This window comes from Ranitomeya variabilis, chromosome 4 (genome assembly GCF_051348905.1).
Source record: "Ranitomeya variabilis isolate aRanVar5 chromosome 4, aRanVar5.hap1, whole genome shotgun sequence".
NCBI classification, from domain to species: Eukaryota; Metazoa; Chordata; class Amphibia; order Anura; family Dendrobatidae; genus Ranitomeya; species Ranitomeya variabilis.
The window spans coordinates 184662659-184679014 of NC_135235.1; the positions used below are offsets into that span (position 1 = coordinate 184662659).

The window sequence follows — 16356 nt, forward strand, 5'->3', positions numbered from 1 at the left end:
ACACTAGTAATCAAGGTCTGAACATTCATGTCTGCAGCAAAGCTTACAGCCACTCTGAGAAAAAGGGGAAGGAAGAAAGAGGAGAAAAAAAAATCAGAACTCCTTTTCTTTTAATCCCACTTCTGCAATGCATTAACTATTCATAGGCCTGGCATACTGTTATGATCCCAATGGCAAAAGGATCTCAGAGATTACAGCAAAGTCTGCAAACATAAATACCAGCTCATAGGGACGTGGTAACTAGGCTGACCATATACCTGATCCTAGCACAAACACTAACAGCAGCCGGGGAACGTGCCTACGTTGATCCTAGACGTCTCGCGCCAGCCGGAGAACTAACTAACCCTATAAGGGAAAATAAGACCTCTCTTGCCTCCAGAGAAAAGACTCCAAAGTAATACAAGCCCCCAACAAATAATAACGGTGAGGTAAGAAGAAAAGACAAACGTAAGAATGAACTAGATTTTAGCAAAGAGAGGCCCACTGACTAATAGCAGAATATAGTAAGATGACTTATATGGTCAGCAAAAACCCTGCAAAATATCCACGCTGAATATCCAAGAACCCCCAAACCGACTAACGGTGTCGGGGGAGAATATCAGCCCCCTAGAGCTTCCAGCGATATCAGGAATCACATTTTGTACAAGCTGGACAAAAATATAAACAATGCAAATGATCAAAAATAAGAAAGCAGGACTTAGCTTATCTTGCAAAGAACCAGGACCAGAAGACAGGAGCAAACAGAAATGAACTGATTACAACGATGCCAGGCACTGGACTGAGAATCCAGGAAGTTTAAATAGCAACACCCCAGGCCTAACGAAGCAGGTGAGTACCAACCTGGTAAAAGACAATCCAAGTGCCAAATCACTAGTGACCACAAGAGGGAGCCAAGAAGTATAGTTCACAACACCTGGGGTCCCTCGTAGAAGGCGGGGTACTGTCATGTCGGACGCTGTTCAGACCAGGTCGTCCGACAGACAGCGGTAATTCCGCTTTTGACCACTATTTGCTCATTAGCGTCTGCTAGATTTTATCTAGCTGTTCCGGGGTTAATTTACCTAATCCTTGGATTGGGAGTTGGGCCATGCCCACTGCCTTTAAATAGTTCTCCTGATCTTTGGGCATCGCCGATTATAGCTTCTGTCTTGTGCGTTGTTATCTCGGTCTGGTGAGGAGAGCTGGTGGTTGGAGATTCGTTGCTGGTGGTGTATTTTCCTTTGTCTTATTTACTCCTTCCTATATTTGTATTTATTTTGCCCTGCACATTTATAGTGTTTTCCTGAGTGACTGCGGCGTGGTGTATATTTTCCTTTATCCTTGTCTGTGCTAACTGTGGGTATTGGGGAATAACATCTTCACTGGATGGTGGGCGGAGGTTTCAGCCTAGGGCTGAGCTCAGGAGGCAAGGTGAGGTTCGAGGCCTGGACATGCACACCTTCAGTGTAAACTCCAGGTAGAGGGTCAGTCAGGATTTCCCTAGTCTGAGGGAAACTGCAGGGGCCCGGGTTATTAGCTCTCGCTCACCTAGTCTCTCCCTGACAGTATGTCATGGTTAGGGTTTTGTACTGGAGTCTCTGGGCAATGGGGAGCCAGTGAAGGGATTGACAAAGGGGAGAGGCCAGAGAATAGCAGGGGGACAGGTGGATTAGTTGGGCAGCAGAGTTTAGAATAGATTGGAGGGGTGCGAGAGTGTTCGAGGGGAGGCCACAGAGCAGGAGGTTGCAGTAGTCAAGGTAGGAGATGATGAGGGCATGGACTAGGGGTTTTGAAGATTCTTGGTTTAGGAATGTACGGATCCATGAAATATTTTTGAGATGAAGGTGGCAGGAAGTGGAAAGGGCTTGGATATGTGGTTTGAAGGAGAGATCAGTGTCAAGGATTACCCCGAGGCAGTGAGCTTGTGGGACTGGGGAGTGGGCAGCCATTTACTGTAATGGATAGGTCCATTGGGGGGTCGTGTGAGATGGGGGAAAGATGATGAATTCTATTTTGTCCATATTAAGTTTTAGAAATCTAGTGGAGAAGATGAAATAGCGGACAGACATTGAGGGATACTGATTAGTAGGGAGGTGATATCAGGTCCAGAGATGTAGATCTGCGTGTCATCAGCATAGAGATGATACTGAAAGCAATGAAATTCTACTGTATGAGCTGTCCCAGGCCAAAGGTGTAAATGGAGAAGAGCAGGGTCCCTAGGACTGAACCTTGTGGGACTCTGACAGATAGGGGGCGAGGTGAGGAGGTGGTGTGTGAGTGGGAAACGCTGAATGTCTGGTCTGTTAGGTATGACGAGATCCAGGATAGGGCCAAGTCTGTGTTGCCAAGGGATGAGTGAGTCTGTAGTAATAGGGAATGGTCCACTGTGTCAAAGGCAATAGAGAGGTCCAGGAGGAGGAGGACAGATTAGTGTTGCTTGCTCTTGGTGGTTAATAGGTCATTGGTGACCTTAGTTAGGGCAGTTTCAGTGCAGTGTGTGACCAGAAGCCAGATTGTAAGCAGTCAAAGATGGAGCAGGAAAAGAGATGGGAAGACAGTTCAAGATGGACTTGTTGTTCCAGTAGTTTTGAGGCATAGAGAAGAAGTGATATAGGATGATAGCTAGATACAGAGGATGGGTCAAGAGAGGGCTTTTTGAGGATAGGTGTGATTGAGGCATGTTTAAAGCTTGAGGGGAAAACATCAGTTGTTAGTGATAGGTTGAAGAGATGGGTTACGGTTGGGATGAAGACTGTGGCGAGGTTTGGGATGAAGTAGGATGGGATCAGGTCTCAGGAAACTTTAGACTAACTAAAAAGGAAACATATATATGTATAATCATAAAGCACCAATCTGTAATATACTTGAGAGTATATAGCTTTCCCCGGACACCTCAAGGGTATCCACTCAATTGGACAACTCCGGATAAATGAGATAAAAAAAAGATGGAGTAAAAGAATCCCAAACAACATAGTTAAAAAACAAGTACAAAATGTATTAATCAATAACATATGACATCTATACGTGTATGCCTGCTGTATGCAGTGTATACTGACCAGGAAGGTATGGTAGAGGAAACATATCGATACATCAAGTTACATATGGTCAACACAGTTCATCCCTGGGATACACACAATCTGTGCATATATCAAAATCAAAGGGTCCCAAAATCATAGAGTATTTTGGCCATACATATATCACAGTATCCCATAATAGTATACTATTATGGGGATACTGTGATATATGTATGGCTGTATGGCCAAGCTACTCTATGATTTTGGGATTTTGGTATAATGGTATACCATTATGGGGATACTGTGATATATGTATGGCTGTATGGCCAAGCTACTCTATGATTTTGGGACTTTGATATATGCACAGATTGTGTGTATCCCAGGGATGAAATGTGTTGACAACATGTAACTCGATGTATCAATATGTTTCCTCTGCCATACCTTCCTGGTCGGTATACACTGCATACAGCAGGCATACACGTATAAATGTCATGTGTTATTGATTAATAAATTTTGTACTTGTTTTTTAACTATGTTGTTTGGGACTCTTTACTCCATCTTTTTTTGGTCTAACTAAAAAGGAAACTGTAAACTAACCACTCGGCCTTCCTGTCTCGACTTGAACCCAGGATCTCTGTTTAGGTCTGTATCCCCTACAGTGGATGAGGCATTGGAAGGAATTTCAGACCCTGCGAGAGTTTACAACTCTGCACATCATACTGAATGAGGGCAGCCAACACAACCGAGGGGGCAAATTCCTCCAACAAGGATTTATAGAAGGCATGATTGATGCGGAGAGATGGAGGAACCTTAAACCTATATGCCACCTGATTGAACACTTCCAGAATTTCATAGGGACTGATGAACTTTGGACCCAACTTCGCCAAAGGTACCTTAAGTTTAATGTTTCTGGATTACAGCCAAACCTTATCTCCAACCTTAAAAACAGGACCCACCGAACGTCTTCTATCGGCATTCTGTTTTTGGAGAATCTGAGCGTTCTCAATATTCTTTTGAACCTGACTCCTGGCATCCTACAGTCTCACAGTGATTTCCACCCCAGGACATTCAGAACTAATCCTAGAAAACTCATCAAAATTGGGATGAAAACCATAATTATAGAAAAACTGCGAGGTTCCAGTGGACTGATTTACCTGTTTGTTAAAGGCAAGCTCAGCAACAAAGAGCAGTCCTCCGGCCGAGGTGCTACAAAGCACCATAAAATATATTCCAAAGATTGATTTGTCCTCTCAGTCTGACCATTGGTTTCAGGGTGGTATGCAGAGTAAAATGACAAGTCAATCTCCAATTTGCTACAAAAAGCTCTCCAGAATTGAGAGGAAAATTGTAGTCACCTATCAAACACAATGTTAAGAGGGAGCCCACGTAGCCTTACAATGTGAGAAATAAACAACATGGAAAGTGCCTTTGCGTTAGGTAATTATGACAAAGGAACAAAATGAGCTTGTTTGCTGAATCGGTCAACAACCACCGAAATAGCAGTTTTCCACCAGACAAAATCAAATCCGTGATGAAATCCATGGAAAAATGGGTCAATGGTCTTTCTGGATTTAGCAATGGAGCCAATTCCCTGACTATCTGGTTATAACTGAATTTAGCAGGTGCGCAGACTTCACAAGTGGATACAAAATCTTTAATATCTTTATGCTCTGATGGCCACCAAAAAAAAATCTAAGGATTGTTTTCAGTGTAGCAGTGACCCCAGTATAACTTGTCAAGATTGAAACATGAAACTCCTGTAACAGACACAATCTTAGGTACACAGGCACAAATAATTTGGACCCTGGAATAGCATAAGGAGCCATTGCTTTGACTTTTAAAGGATCTTCTCTTCCAACTCTTAAGTTAACATGAAAACCACAACACCCTTAGGAAAAATGGAAGACGTAGGTTCAGGAGAAGAAATTGAATCGAGACTGCAAGATAAATTATCGCATTCACATTCTTGGACCCCGGCCTTAATTTGATAGATAAAGTAAACCTACAGAAGGAGAGGTACCAACTGGCCTGTTTGGGGGTTAATAATTTAGCATCATAATTTCTTTGAGCAGAGAACAAAAAGCACATGGACCCAGGCTATTCAGAATTTGGGCCCCTGCGAAAAAAACGGGCCAAACCCCAACCTCTGAAGCATCCACCTCCACAATGAATTCTTTGAGATCGGGTTGGATTAAAATGAAAGCAGACATGAAATGCTCTTAATTTTTAAAAAGCCCTGACAGCATCCAGCGATCAAACTTACACGAGAGGTCTGTAAGTGGTTTGGCAATTTCAGAAAATTCTTTGATGAATTCCCTATATTAGCTGTTGAAACCAAGAAACATTGTAAAGCTTCAAGGTCACGTAATTGAATCCAATCAATTATGGCCTGCACCTTCCCAGGGTCCATCTTAAATCCCTTTGCAGACAAGATAGATCCCAAGAACGGATTTTCCTGAACAGAAAAAAAAGCATGTCTTTAATTTCACAATCAAAGAGTTCTGTCTCAACCTTTCTAATTCTACATGGACATGTTCCTGGTTTGAGTCTAAATCGAGAGAGAAAATTAGAATATTATCCAATTACATCACAACAAATCTTCCTATGCAATCTTAAAAATTATCATATATAACATTTTGGAAAAGAGCAGTTGCATTGGATAACTGAAATGGCAAAATAAGATTTTCAAATAGACCCTCTGATGTTAAGAATGCCATTTTCCACTCATCATCCTTCCAGATGCATATTAAATTGTAAGCCCCTCTATGATCAAGTTTAGAAAATTACTCAGAGGCTAATTATATAGGTTGGGGATGAATGGAAGCTGGTATGTATTTTTAACTGTGATCTTGTTTTGTTCTCAGAAATTGAGGCAAGGTCAGGCAGCTATAGGGGAGTAGGACAGACAGATATGACTCTTCCATAAACTTTCATTATCATATTCTTTCATGGCTGTCCATTCAGGCGCAGACAAGTTGTAAAGGCGAGCTTTTGTTAATTTGGCACCAGGGACAAGATTATTGGCTCAATCAGAAGGACAATGGGCAGGTAGTATCTCCCCATCATTTTCCGAGAATACAACTCTGAAGTCCTGCAGGAAACCCAGCAGACCTTTCAGACTAGCGGAGCATATTTGTACCAATTTTACACATTTCTTGTAACAATTGGGGCTCAATTTAACAATTTCCTTCTGACATCAATCAATAACAGTTTTGTGAAGAAACAGCCATGGAAGTCCGAGTCCCAACACAGCAGGTAAATTATCCAAAACAGGAGATGGATTCAGAGTGAAATGCTCCTCTTTGTAGAGTGAAATCCACCGTTACCCTATTGACCAAATTCCAGACTAATGGCGTCTTGTTAATTGCAAAAATTTGAAAGAGTCTTTCTAAACTAACTTTGACTAATCCTTAAGGTACCGTCACATTAAGCGACGCTGCAGCAATATGGACAACGATGCCGATCGCTGCAGCGTCGCTGTTTTGTCATTGTGTGGTCGCTGGAGAGCTGTCACACAGACAGCTCTCCAGCGACCAAAGATGCCGAAGTCCCCGGGTAACCAGGGTAAACATCGGGTTACTAAGCGCAGGGCCGCGCTTAGTAACACGATGTTTACCCTGGTTAGCAGTGTAAATGTAAAATAAACAAACACTACATACTTACATTCCAGTGTCTGTCGCGTCCGCTTCCCTGCACTGTGTAAGCGCCGGCCCTAAAGCAGAGCGGTGACGTCACCGCTGTGCTCTGCTTTATGGCCAGCCGGCGCTGACACAGTGCAGGGACGCAACAGACACCGGAATGTAAGTATGTAGTGTTTGTTTTTTTTAACATTTACAATGGTAACCAGGGTAAATATCGGGTTACTAAGCTTGGCCCTGCGCTTAGTAACCCGATGTTTACCCTGGTTACCAGTGAAGACATCGCTGAATCCGCGTCACACACACCGATCCAGCAATGTCAGCGGGTGATCCAGCGACGAAATAAGGTGCTGGCCTTCTAGCTCCGACCACCAAAGTCACAGCAGGATCCTGATCACTGCTGCGTGTCAAACACAACGATATCGCTATCCAGGATGCTGCAACGTCACGGATCGCTATCGTTATCGTTGTTAAGTTGTTCAGTGTGAAGGTACCTTAACTTTAGAACCAGTCCCAAATCAATAAAGTTAGCAGCAGACCCGCAATCAGTGAATGCCAATGCTGATAACATCTGGGTCTTGATGGATAACATCAGTACTCATTTCAGAGGAAGTAAAAGGTACCTAGGAGTCTGGATACCTTCCTCAGCTATCACCCAGACTCTGCCGTTCTCCTGATGGTTTTATAGCCTGAGGATGAATTGGGCAGTTCTTAAGAAAATGTCCTATGAGACGACAGTACAGACAGAATCCCAAATCTTATCTAGATTTTCTCTCCACAACAGGAAGACTGGCAACTCTAACTTCCAAAAGCTTAACATCCAGTAAATGAACTTGCTCCATGGAAGTATAAAGGGCAGCCTTCTGTTCACCAAGTCTCTCACAGTTTCTGCTGTCAATCTGTATGTCTTGGGTCATGACCTCCATCAGAGAACAAAGGGCATAATGAAGAACCAGAATGTTCTTAAAGAGCCTTGGAAAGACTTTTGTGAAACTGGCACTTGAAAGCTGCATCATTCCACAGAACTTTAGTGGACCACTGTCAGAATTCAGTGCAGTAGTCCTCAGCAATGTGGCCCCCTGTTCATGATCTTTGTCTCAGCGACCTGGATCCTGTTGGGTTTGTCATAGATCAAACCTAAAAAGTCAAAAAAGGCATCCACAGAAGACCATTCTAGGACCTGTGGGGACAAGGAAAATGCCTAGGTCTGAGGACCCCCTCATAGTAGGGATATGTCTATTCCCATAAAATGGAACCCATCCTCTGACAACTGAGGATGCAGGGTAAAAGATAACTTACAGCTCTCCCTGAACACCCTAAACTGGTCTTTCTCTCATGATAATTTAGCCAGAAGCACTCCTCTGCATGAAACTGGACAACTGAGTTGTCAATCACTGCTCAGACATACTAAAGGGTGGAAGCAGACAAAACAACTATCTATTTTATAATTGATATCAGTTCTGTTTTGTTATTTTTTTTAAACTGTTGTGATCCAGTGTTGTGTTTTGTTTCCACATTAAGTAAAACATCATCATCATATTTGATTATATAGAAGCCAGTTATTAATATCAAGATCTACTATATAATTGTCTAAGGGTCACTTCCGTCTTTCTGTCTGTCCTTCTGTCTGTATGTCTGTCACGGAAATCCCAAGTCGCTGATTGGCCGTGGCAAAACAGCCACGACCAATCAGCGACGGGCACAGTCTGGCAGAAAAATGGCTGCTTCTTACTTCCCGCAGTAAGTGCCCGCTCCATACTCCCCTCCAGTCAACGCTCACACAGAGTTAATGGCAGCGTTAACGGACCGCGTTATGCCGCGGTGTAACGCAATCCGTTAATGCTGCTAATAACCCTGTGTGACCAACTTTTTACTATTGATGCTGCCTATGCGACTAGCCGGCATGACCAATTAGCGACATTGGCATGGGATTTAAATCCCGCGTGACCAATCAGCGACTTTGGCGCAGGATTTAAATTCCGCTTCACTGATTGGTCGTGCCCAGCCGGAGCGATCAATCAGCGCCATTGGCGCAGGATTTAAATCCCGCTTCGCTGATTGCTCGCGCCTAGCCGGCGTGAACAATCAGCGACATTGGCGCGGGATGTAAATCCCGCTTCGCTGACTGGTCGCGCCCAGCCGGTGCACACGACCAATCAGCCACATTGGCGCAGGATTTAAATCCCGCGAGACCAATCAGCGACATTGGCGTGGGTTTAAATCCCGCTTCGCTGATTGCTCGCGCCCAGCCGGCGTGCGCGACCAATCAGCGATATTAGCACGGGATTTTAATCCCGCTTAGCTGATTGGTCGCGCCCAGCTGGCGCGACCAATCAGTGCCATTTGGCAGGATTTAAATCCCGCTTCACTGATTGTTCGCGCCCAGGCGGCACGACCAATCAGCGACATTGGCGTGGGATTGAAATCCCACTTCGCTGATTGGTCACGCCAAGCCGGCACGCGCAACCAATCAGCACAATTGGCACGGGATTTAAATCCTGCTTCGCTGATTGCTTGCGCCCAGCCGGCGTGACCAATCAGCGACATTGGCGTGGGATTTAAATCCCAATTTGGTGATTGGTCGCACCAGCTGGTCGCGAGCAATCAGCGACATTGGCGCAGGATCTAATGTTAAAAATAATAAAAAATAATTATATACTCACCTTCCGGATCCAGCCCAGGCCTTTCCCGCTCCTCATCCGAGACCGCTACGTCATCATCTCGCGAGACTGCTACGTCATCATCTCGCAAGACCGCAATGCATGGACCGGCCACCGGAGCGTCGTGAAATGCCTTGGCTGGATCCGGGGGCCGACAGAAGGTGAGTATATAACTATTTTTTATTTTAATTCTTTTTTAACAGAGATATGGTGCCCACATCGCTATATATACTAGGTGGGCGGTGTTATATACTACATGGCTCTGCTATATACTACATGGGCTGTGTTATATACTGAGTGGCCTGTGTTATATACCAAGTCTCTGTGCTATTTACTACGTGGCTGAGCAATATACTACGTGTCTGTGCTATTTACTACGTGGTCTGTGCTATATACTATGTGGGCTGTGCTATATACTATGAGGGCTGTGCTATATACTACGTGGCTGTGCTATATACTACGTGGCTACTATATTCTACATGGCTGTGCAATATACTATGTGGCTGTGCTATATACTACGTGGCTGTGCTATATACTATGTGGCTGTGCTTTATACTATGTGGCTGTGCTATATACTACATGGGCTGTGCTATATACTACATGGCTGTGTGATATACTACGTGGTTGTGCTATATACTACATGGCTGGGCAATATACTACATGGGCTGTGCTATTTACTATGTGATCTGTGCTATATACTATGTGGCTGGGCAATATACTACGTGACTGTGTTATATACTACGTGGCTCTGCTATATACTATGTGGCTGTGTTATATACTACGTGGGCTGTGTTATATACTACGTGGGCTGTGTTATATACTACGTGGGCTGTGTTATATGCTACTTGGCTGTGCTATATTTCTCTGCTGTATCTGTGCATCATGAATCATGGCATGTGTTAAAGAGGGGGGCCCACTGAGACTCTTTCGCCCGGTGTCCTCAAAAACCTGGAGCTGGCCCTGGCTTCACTGATTGGTCATGCCTGGCTGCAAACAATCAGCGACAGGCGCAGTCCACCTGCGAATTGGCGCGGCCGGCCGAATCCTGTGTATAAATTGCATTATTCTGAAAACTTCATAAATAAACTACACACATATTCTAGAATACCCAATGCGTTAGAATCAGGCCACCATCTAGTATGTTATATCACCCTTCAACTCTAACTCTTTGGGGTAGATTAATTTAGTTTTGACACCATTTTGAAAGAAATCCCATCCCATTCTTTTATAGAGGAAATACTAAATAAATAAAAGTATATAGTCAAACATAAAATTGTATAAACAATCATATAACAATATAATTTTTTAATTTCTTGTTTTTGAAATGTTTGTTTTAGATAATATATACAATCAGAGATCCTAAAGATGCCGCAGTGTCCCATTATTATTTTTCATCAATGAGTACATACTTCAAAGATCCAGAAAATATGGATAGTTTTCTAAAAGGATTCTTAACTGAAAACAGTAAGTAATTAAAATTAATGTAAACTTCCAAAATTGTCAGTTATAAGCATATTATCAGCTGTCATATTTTATCTATTGCAGTGCCATATGGATCTTGGTTTAATCATGTCAAGGGATGGATGGGATTGCGGGGAAAAGATAACTTTATGTTTCACACATATGAGGATCTGCAGAAGGTAAATCTTTATTATAAAATTATTGACATGTAGAGGAAAAATTCTTATGATTATCCATTTTAAGTATAGAAATAAACCTCATAAAAAAGGTTAAAAATTTAACAGATTTAAATTTCACCTTTGCAAAACCAAAATATCAGGAGAATGGATGTTATATCATCCAAATGTGTGATTAAAGAGAGCATGTTCGCACAATTTTGTAATGCAAAGTAAGTACATGGCTGTAATGCCACAGAAATACAAATTGCATTAATACCTTTAGTGAAGAAATCCACTTTCTGGTTCCTCTTTAATCACCATTTGAATTTTTTTGCTAATTAGATTTTTGGTTCACAGGGGCCAAACTGTGCACTGGGTGTTCTCCTCACTGTCTGGTTCTCTGGCTCCTTTGTCTGCTTCCTCTTTCTGAAGTGGAGGTTTCAAACAGAGAAGGGAGGTTATTGAAAAAGATAAGTGGAGAAGCCAAGGAATCACAGACAGGAAGGAGAAGACTCAGTGTTCAGTCTGGCCCTGTGCACTGAAACCTATTTAGCAGAAAAGTTCAAATGGTGATTAAAAAAGAAAAACAAATTTAACAAAATGTATTTCTTCACCAAAAGCAGTGATCCAAGGGGAATAGTTTCTCCTTGTGAAGAGTGACATGACAAGCATGCCGCGATGAGGAGACTTTCAAGCCGCAATGCTTCTCTGGAAAATATGCAAAGAGACAATTTGCATATTTTCCAGAGGAGCATTGCAGCTTGAAAGTCTCCTCACCTCAAAATACTTGACATGTCACTCTCTGTAAGGAGAAGCAAAACCTTTTGGATCCCTGTCAAACGCCTCTCACAAAGCCAAACCAGATCTCACACTTTGCACTGATGAGGGGCAGTACCCTGAAACACAGTGTCTGCAAATTCAGATTCCGGTTTTAGCTTTTATCCTAAGTCTTGTGACAAGGTTTGTTAAAGAGTCAACATTGACTTCAAGGATTGCTTATTCTCATAGGTGGCATTAGAGTTCTAGTCCTCTTGCTCTCTGAAGAGATAATTAGCATATTCACCAAAAGTATAAGTTCAATCAGTATTACAACACCATTACAGCCATGTCTTAACTTAACATTACAAAGCATGCTAACAGGTTCTATTTACATGATTATTAATTAAATTATTATGCATTTTAAGTCTTTGGCGCCAGCTAAGCAAAAGAGCCAAAGTCCAACAGCCATCTTACCGTGATCAATAGTCATGGGTAACTTCTTTCTATCAGTGTGGATTGATATAAATCTATATTATGTTAAAAAAACATATTTATGACATTTGTCGTAACAATATGACCCTGTGTCCTGGGCCTATTTGACCAGGGATGGATTATTGCATCAATGCACCAGCTGTGTGCAGGTGATCGCAGCCGGGTGTCAGCTGATTTTGACAGCTAACTCCCAGTACTAAGTTCCAAGAGAGGTCACGCACCACTCCTGGCACTTTAACCCCCAAAATGCTGCAATTGAATGTGATTGCAGCATTCCTGGAGCTGGCAGAGTGATGACATCAGAGACCCTGCTGCGTGACTCAGGCTTCCGATTGTTGCCATGGTGAGCCGATGTCATCATGACGACATCAGAGTCACCAGAGCTAGGGAAGTTGCTTGATCATGCTCAGTGCATGATCAGCACTTTTTCTGCCAGTGCAGAGCTGACAGTTTATACAACATGGGGATGCTGCTGCATACCCATGCTGTACAAGCATTGTCTGCAAAAAATGTTGGTCCCATAGTGGGACAAAGTAAAAAAGTAAAACAAAATTGAAAACTATAAATGTACACATATTTGCTATTGCTGCACAACAACTCGACCTATCAAACTGTCCCACAAGTTAAATCCTTTAGTGAACACTATAAAAAAAAGGCAAACAAAACATAACAAAAAGTGGAATAAAATGTGATCAAAAAGTCGGATATAGCCAAACATGGTTCTGCTGAAAATGTCTACTTGTCCTACAAAAAGCAAGCCACCATATAGCTTCATCAGCAGAAAAAAAAAAATTATAGCTTTCAGAATTAAACAATGAAAAAATAATTATTTTTTTCTATAAAATTGTTTTTATTGTGGAAAAGTACCAAAACAAAAAAAACAATCTAAATGTAGTATCGTTGTAATCGTACTAACCTGAAGAATAATACTGCCTTATCAATTTTACCAGAAACGGAACAGCATATACACCCCCCCCCAAAAAAAAAATCCTGAATTGCTGTTTTTTGTTCATTCTGCCTCCCAAAAATCAGAAAAGAAAGCTATCAAAAATGTCATGTGCCTGAAGATGGTACAAATAAAATCGTCAACTTGTCCCACAAAAAAACAGACCCTCTCATTACTCTGTGGGCTAAAATACAGAAAAATTTTAGCTTTCAAAATATGGTGATATTAGTAATGAGTGAGTGTGCACATTACTAGGGTTTTTCCGAGCATGCTCGGGTGGTCTTCGAGTATTTCGTGCTCGGAGATTTAGTTTATGTCGACGCAGCTGCATGATTTGTGGCTGCTAGACAGCTTGAATACATGTGGGGATTGCCTGTTTATTCAAGCTATGAGAATTATAAATCAGAGCACATACATACAGTATGTCATACATTTACTGACTACCAAAATGTGTGTCAGTATAACCATAGAGTCCTGAAAATATTTGTAAAATTAGAACAATTGGAGTTAAACAATGATATCAAGTAAACAAAAAAAAAAACAATTTATTTGTAATAGTAACAACATAGACAATGACCTATAAAATATGGTAATATAAATATAGATAAACTAGTAATTAAACCAGATATCCCATGAAAAACACTAGCAGCACAAATCCGACTAGAGAATACAAGTTCTTTGAACAAATAGAGCACAAAATAAACACTTATTGCAGTAAGTAAATTAGCTAGTCAAAGATGAATTCTCACCCCTCATGTTCGCAGAGCATCAAGGGGCTGCTAGGTCATCGGGCATCTATGAAATAGCAACCACAATATTATACAGATTCATTAGTCTTTTGATAGAAGGACTTGTCAAGGAGTCACAAAAACACTGAATTTTAGGAAGGCAAAGTTTGACCAACTTAGAGAAGCCCTTAATCTGGTTTACTGGGACAATGTCCTCAGAAATAAGAATACAGATAATAAATGGGAAATGCTTAAGAACATCCTAAATAGGCACTGTTAGCGGTCTATACCTTATGGGTATAAAAGGACAAGAAATAGGAAAAACCCAATGTGGCTAAACAAAGAAGTAAGAGGGGCAATTAACAGTAAAAATAAAGCATTTAAACTACTGTATATACTCGAGTATAAGCCGACCCGAGTATAAGATGACCCCCCTAATTTTGCCACAAAAAACTGGGAGAACTTAATGACTCCAGTATAAACCTAGAGTGGAAAGCAGCTACCGGTAAATGTCAAATATAAAAATAGATACCAATAAAAGTAAAATTATTGAGACATCAGTAGTTTAAGTGTTTTTGAATATACATATTGAATCAGGAGCCCCATATAATGCTCCATAAAGTTCATGATGGGCCCCATAAGATGCTCCATACAAAATACGCTCCATATAATGCTCCATATTAAAATATGCCCACTATAATGCTGCACAAAGGTTAATAATGGCCCCATAAGATGCTCCATACATTATGGCCCCATAAGATGCTCCACACATTATGGCCCCATTTGTTGTTGCTGTGATTAAAATAAAAAAAAACACATACTCGCCTCTCTTCGCTCAGGCCCCCGGCACCAGCGATAGTCACCTTCCTCGTTCCACGCGCCACTCTGTCTTCCATTCTCTGCACTGACTGTTCAGGCAGAGGGCGGCGTGCACACTAATCGCGTCATCGCACCCTCTGACCTGAACAGTCACAGCCAGAGGATGGAAGACAGAGCAGCGCGCAGCGGTGGAACAAGGAAGGTGACTATCGCGCAATGCTCACCTCCCCTGATATACTCACCTGCTCCCGGCGCGGTCCCTGGCAGCGTCTCACTGTCAGATGGTCTCAGGGAGCCGGTGGCATCTTCCTGTGTTCAGCGGTCACGTACCGATCATTACAGTAATGAATATGCATGCATATTCATTACTTTAATGAGCGGTACCACGTGACCGCTGAACACAGGAAGAGCTGCCCGGAGACCATGGGACATGCAGGGACCGCGCCAGGAGCAGGTAAGTATGTCACCGCGCTGCTCCCCCTCACCCGCCGACCCCCCCGCCAACACTGACTCGAGTATAAGCCGAGAGGATCACTTTCAGCCCAAAAAAAGTGAGCTGAAAATCTCGGCTTATACTCGAGTATATATGGTACTAAAGCAGGATGGCACCATAGAAGCTCTAAAAAACTATAGGGAGAAAAACACTTTATCTAAAAAACTAATTAAAGCTGCCAAAAAGGAAACATAGAATCACATTACTAAGAAGAGTAAAACTAATCCCAAACTGTTCTTCAACTGTATCAATAGTAAAAGAATCATAAGTGAAAGTGTAGGCCCCTTAAACAATTGTGAAGAAAGAATTGTTGTTAATGACGAGGAAAAAGCTAATATATTAAACACCTTTTTTTCCACAGTATTCACAGTGGAAAATAAAATGCTAGGTGAAATGGAGAGAGACAAAGAAAACCCGATATTAAGGGTCATCAATCTAACCCAAGAGGAAGTGCAAAATCGGCTAAATAAGATTAAAATAGATAAATCTCCGGGTCCGGATGGCATACACCCACGAGTACCAAGAGAACTAAGTAATGTAATAGACAAGCCAATATTTCTTATATTTAGGGACTCTATAGCGACGGGGTCTGTTCCACAGGACTGGCGCATAGCAAGTGTGATACCAATACTCAAAAAGGGCTCTAAAAGTGAACCTGGAAAATATAGGCCAGAAAGTCTATCCTCTAATGTTGGTAAAATATTTGAAGGGTTTCTGAGGGATGTTATTCTGGATTATCTAAATGGGAATAACTGTTTAACTCCATATCAGCATGGGTTTATGAGGAATCGCTCCTGTCAAACCAATCTAATCAGTTTTTATGAAGAGGTAAGCTATAGACTGGACCAAGATGAGTCATTGGATGCGGTACATTTTGATTTTTCCAAGGGTTTGAAACCGTGCCACACAAGAGGTTGGTACACAAAATGAGAATGCTGTGTCTGGGGGAAAATGTGTGTAAATGGGTAAGTAACTGGCATGGTGATAGAAAGAAGAGGGTGGTTATAAATGGTATATTTTCTAACTGGGTCGCTGTGACCAGTGAGGTACCACAGGGTTCGGTGTTGGGACCTATTCTCTTCAACATATTTATTAACGATCTGGTAGAAGGTTTACACAGTAAAATATCAATATTTGCAGATGATACAAAACTATGTAAAGCAGTCAACACAAGAGAAAATAGTATTCTGCTACAGATGGATCTGGATA

The 16356-nt window shown here is 42.0% G+C and overlaps 1 protein-coding gene across 4 annotated transcripts in view; it reads left to right on the plus strand.

The window, feature by feature from the left end:
* LOC143770141 (sulfotransferase 2B1-like) overlaps positions 1-16356 on the plus strand; it is a 272873-nt gene that overhangs the window by 245736 nt on the left and 10781 nt on the right. For all 4 annotated transcript variants that reach the window (XM_077259464.1, XM_077259467.1, XM_077259463.1 and 1 more), the window contains exons 4-5: positions 10629-10755; positions 10837-10931. In XM_077259464.1, the coding sequence (XP_077115579.1) occupies positions 10629-10755; positions 10837-10931 (222 nt within the window). The remainder of the gene's footprint in view (positions 1-10628; positions 10756-10836; positions 10932-16356) is intronic.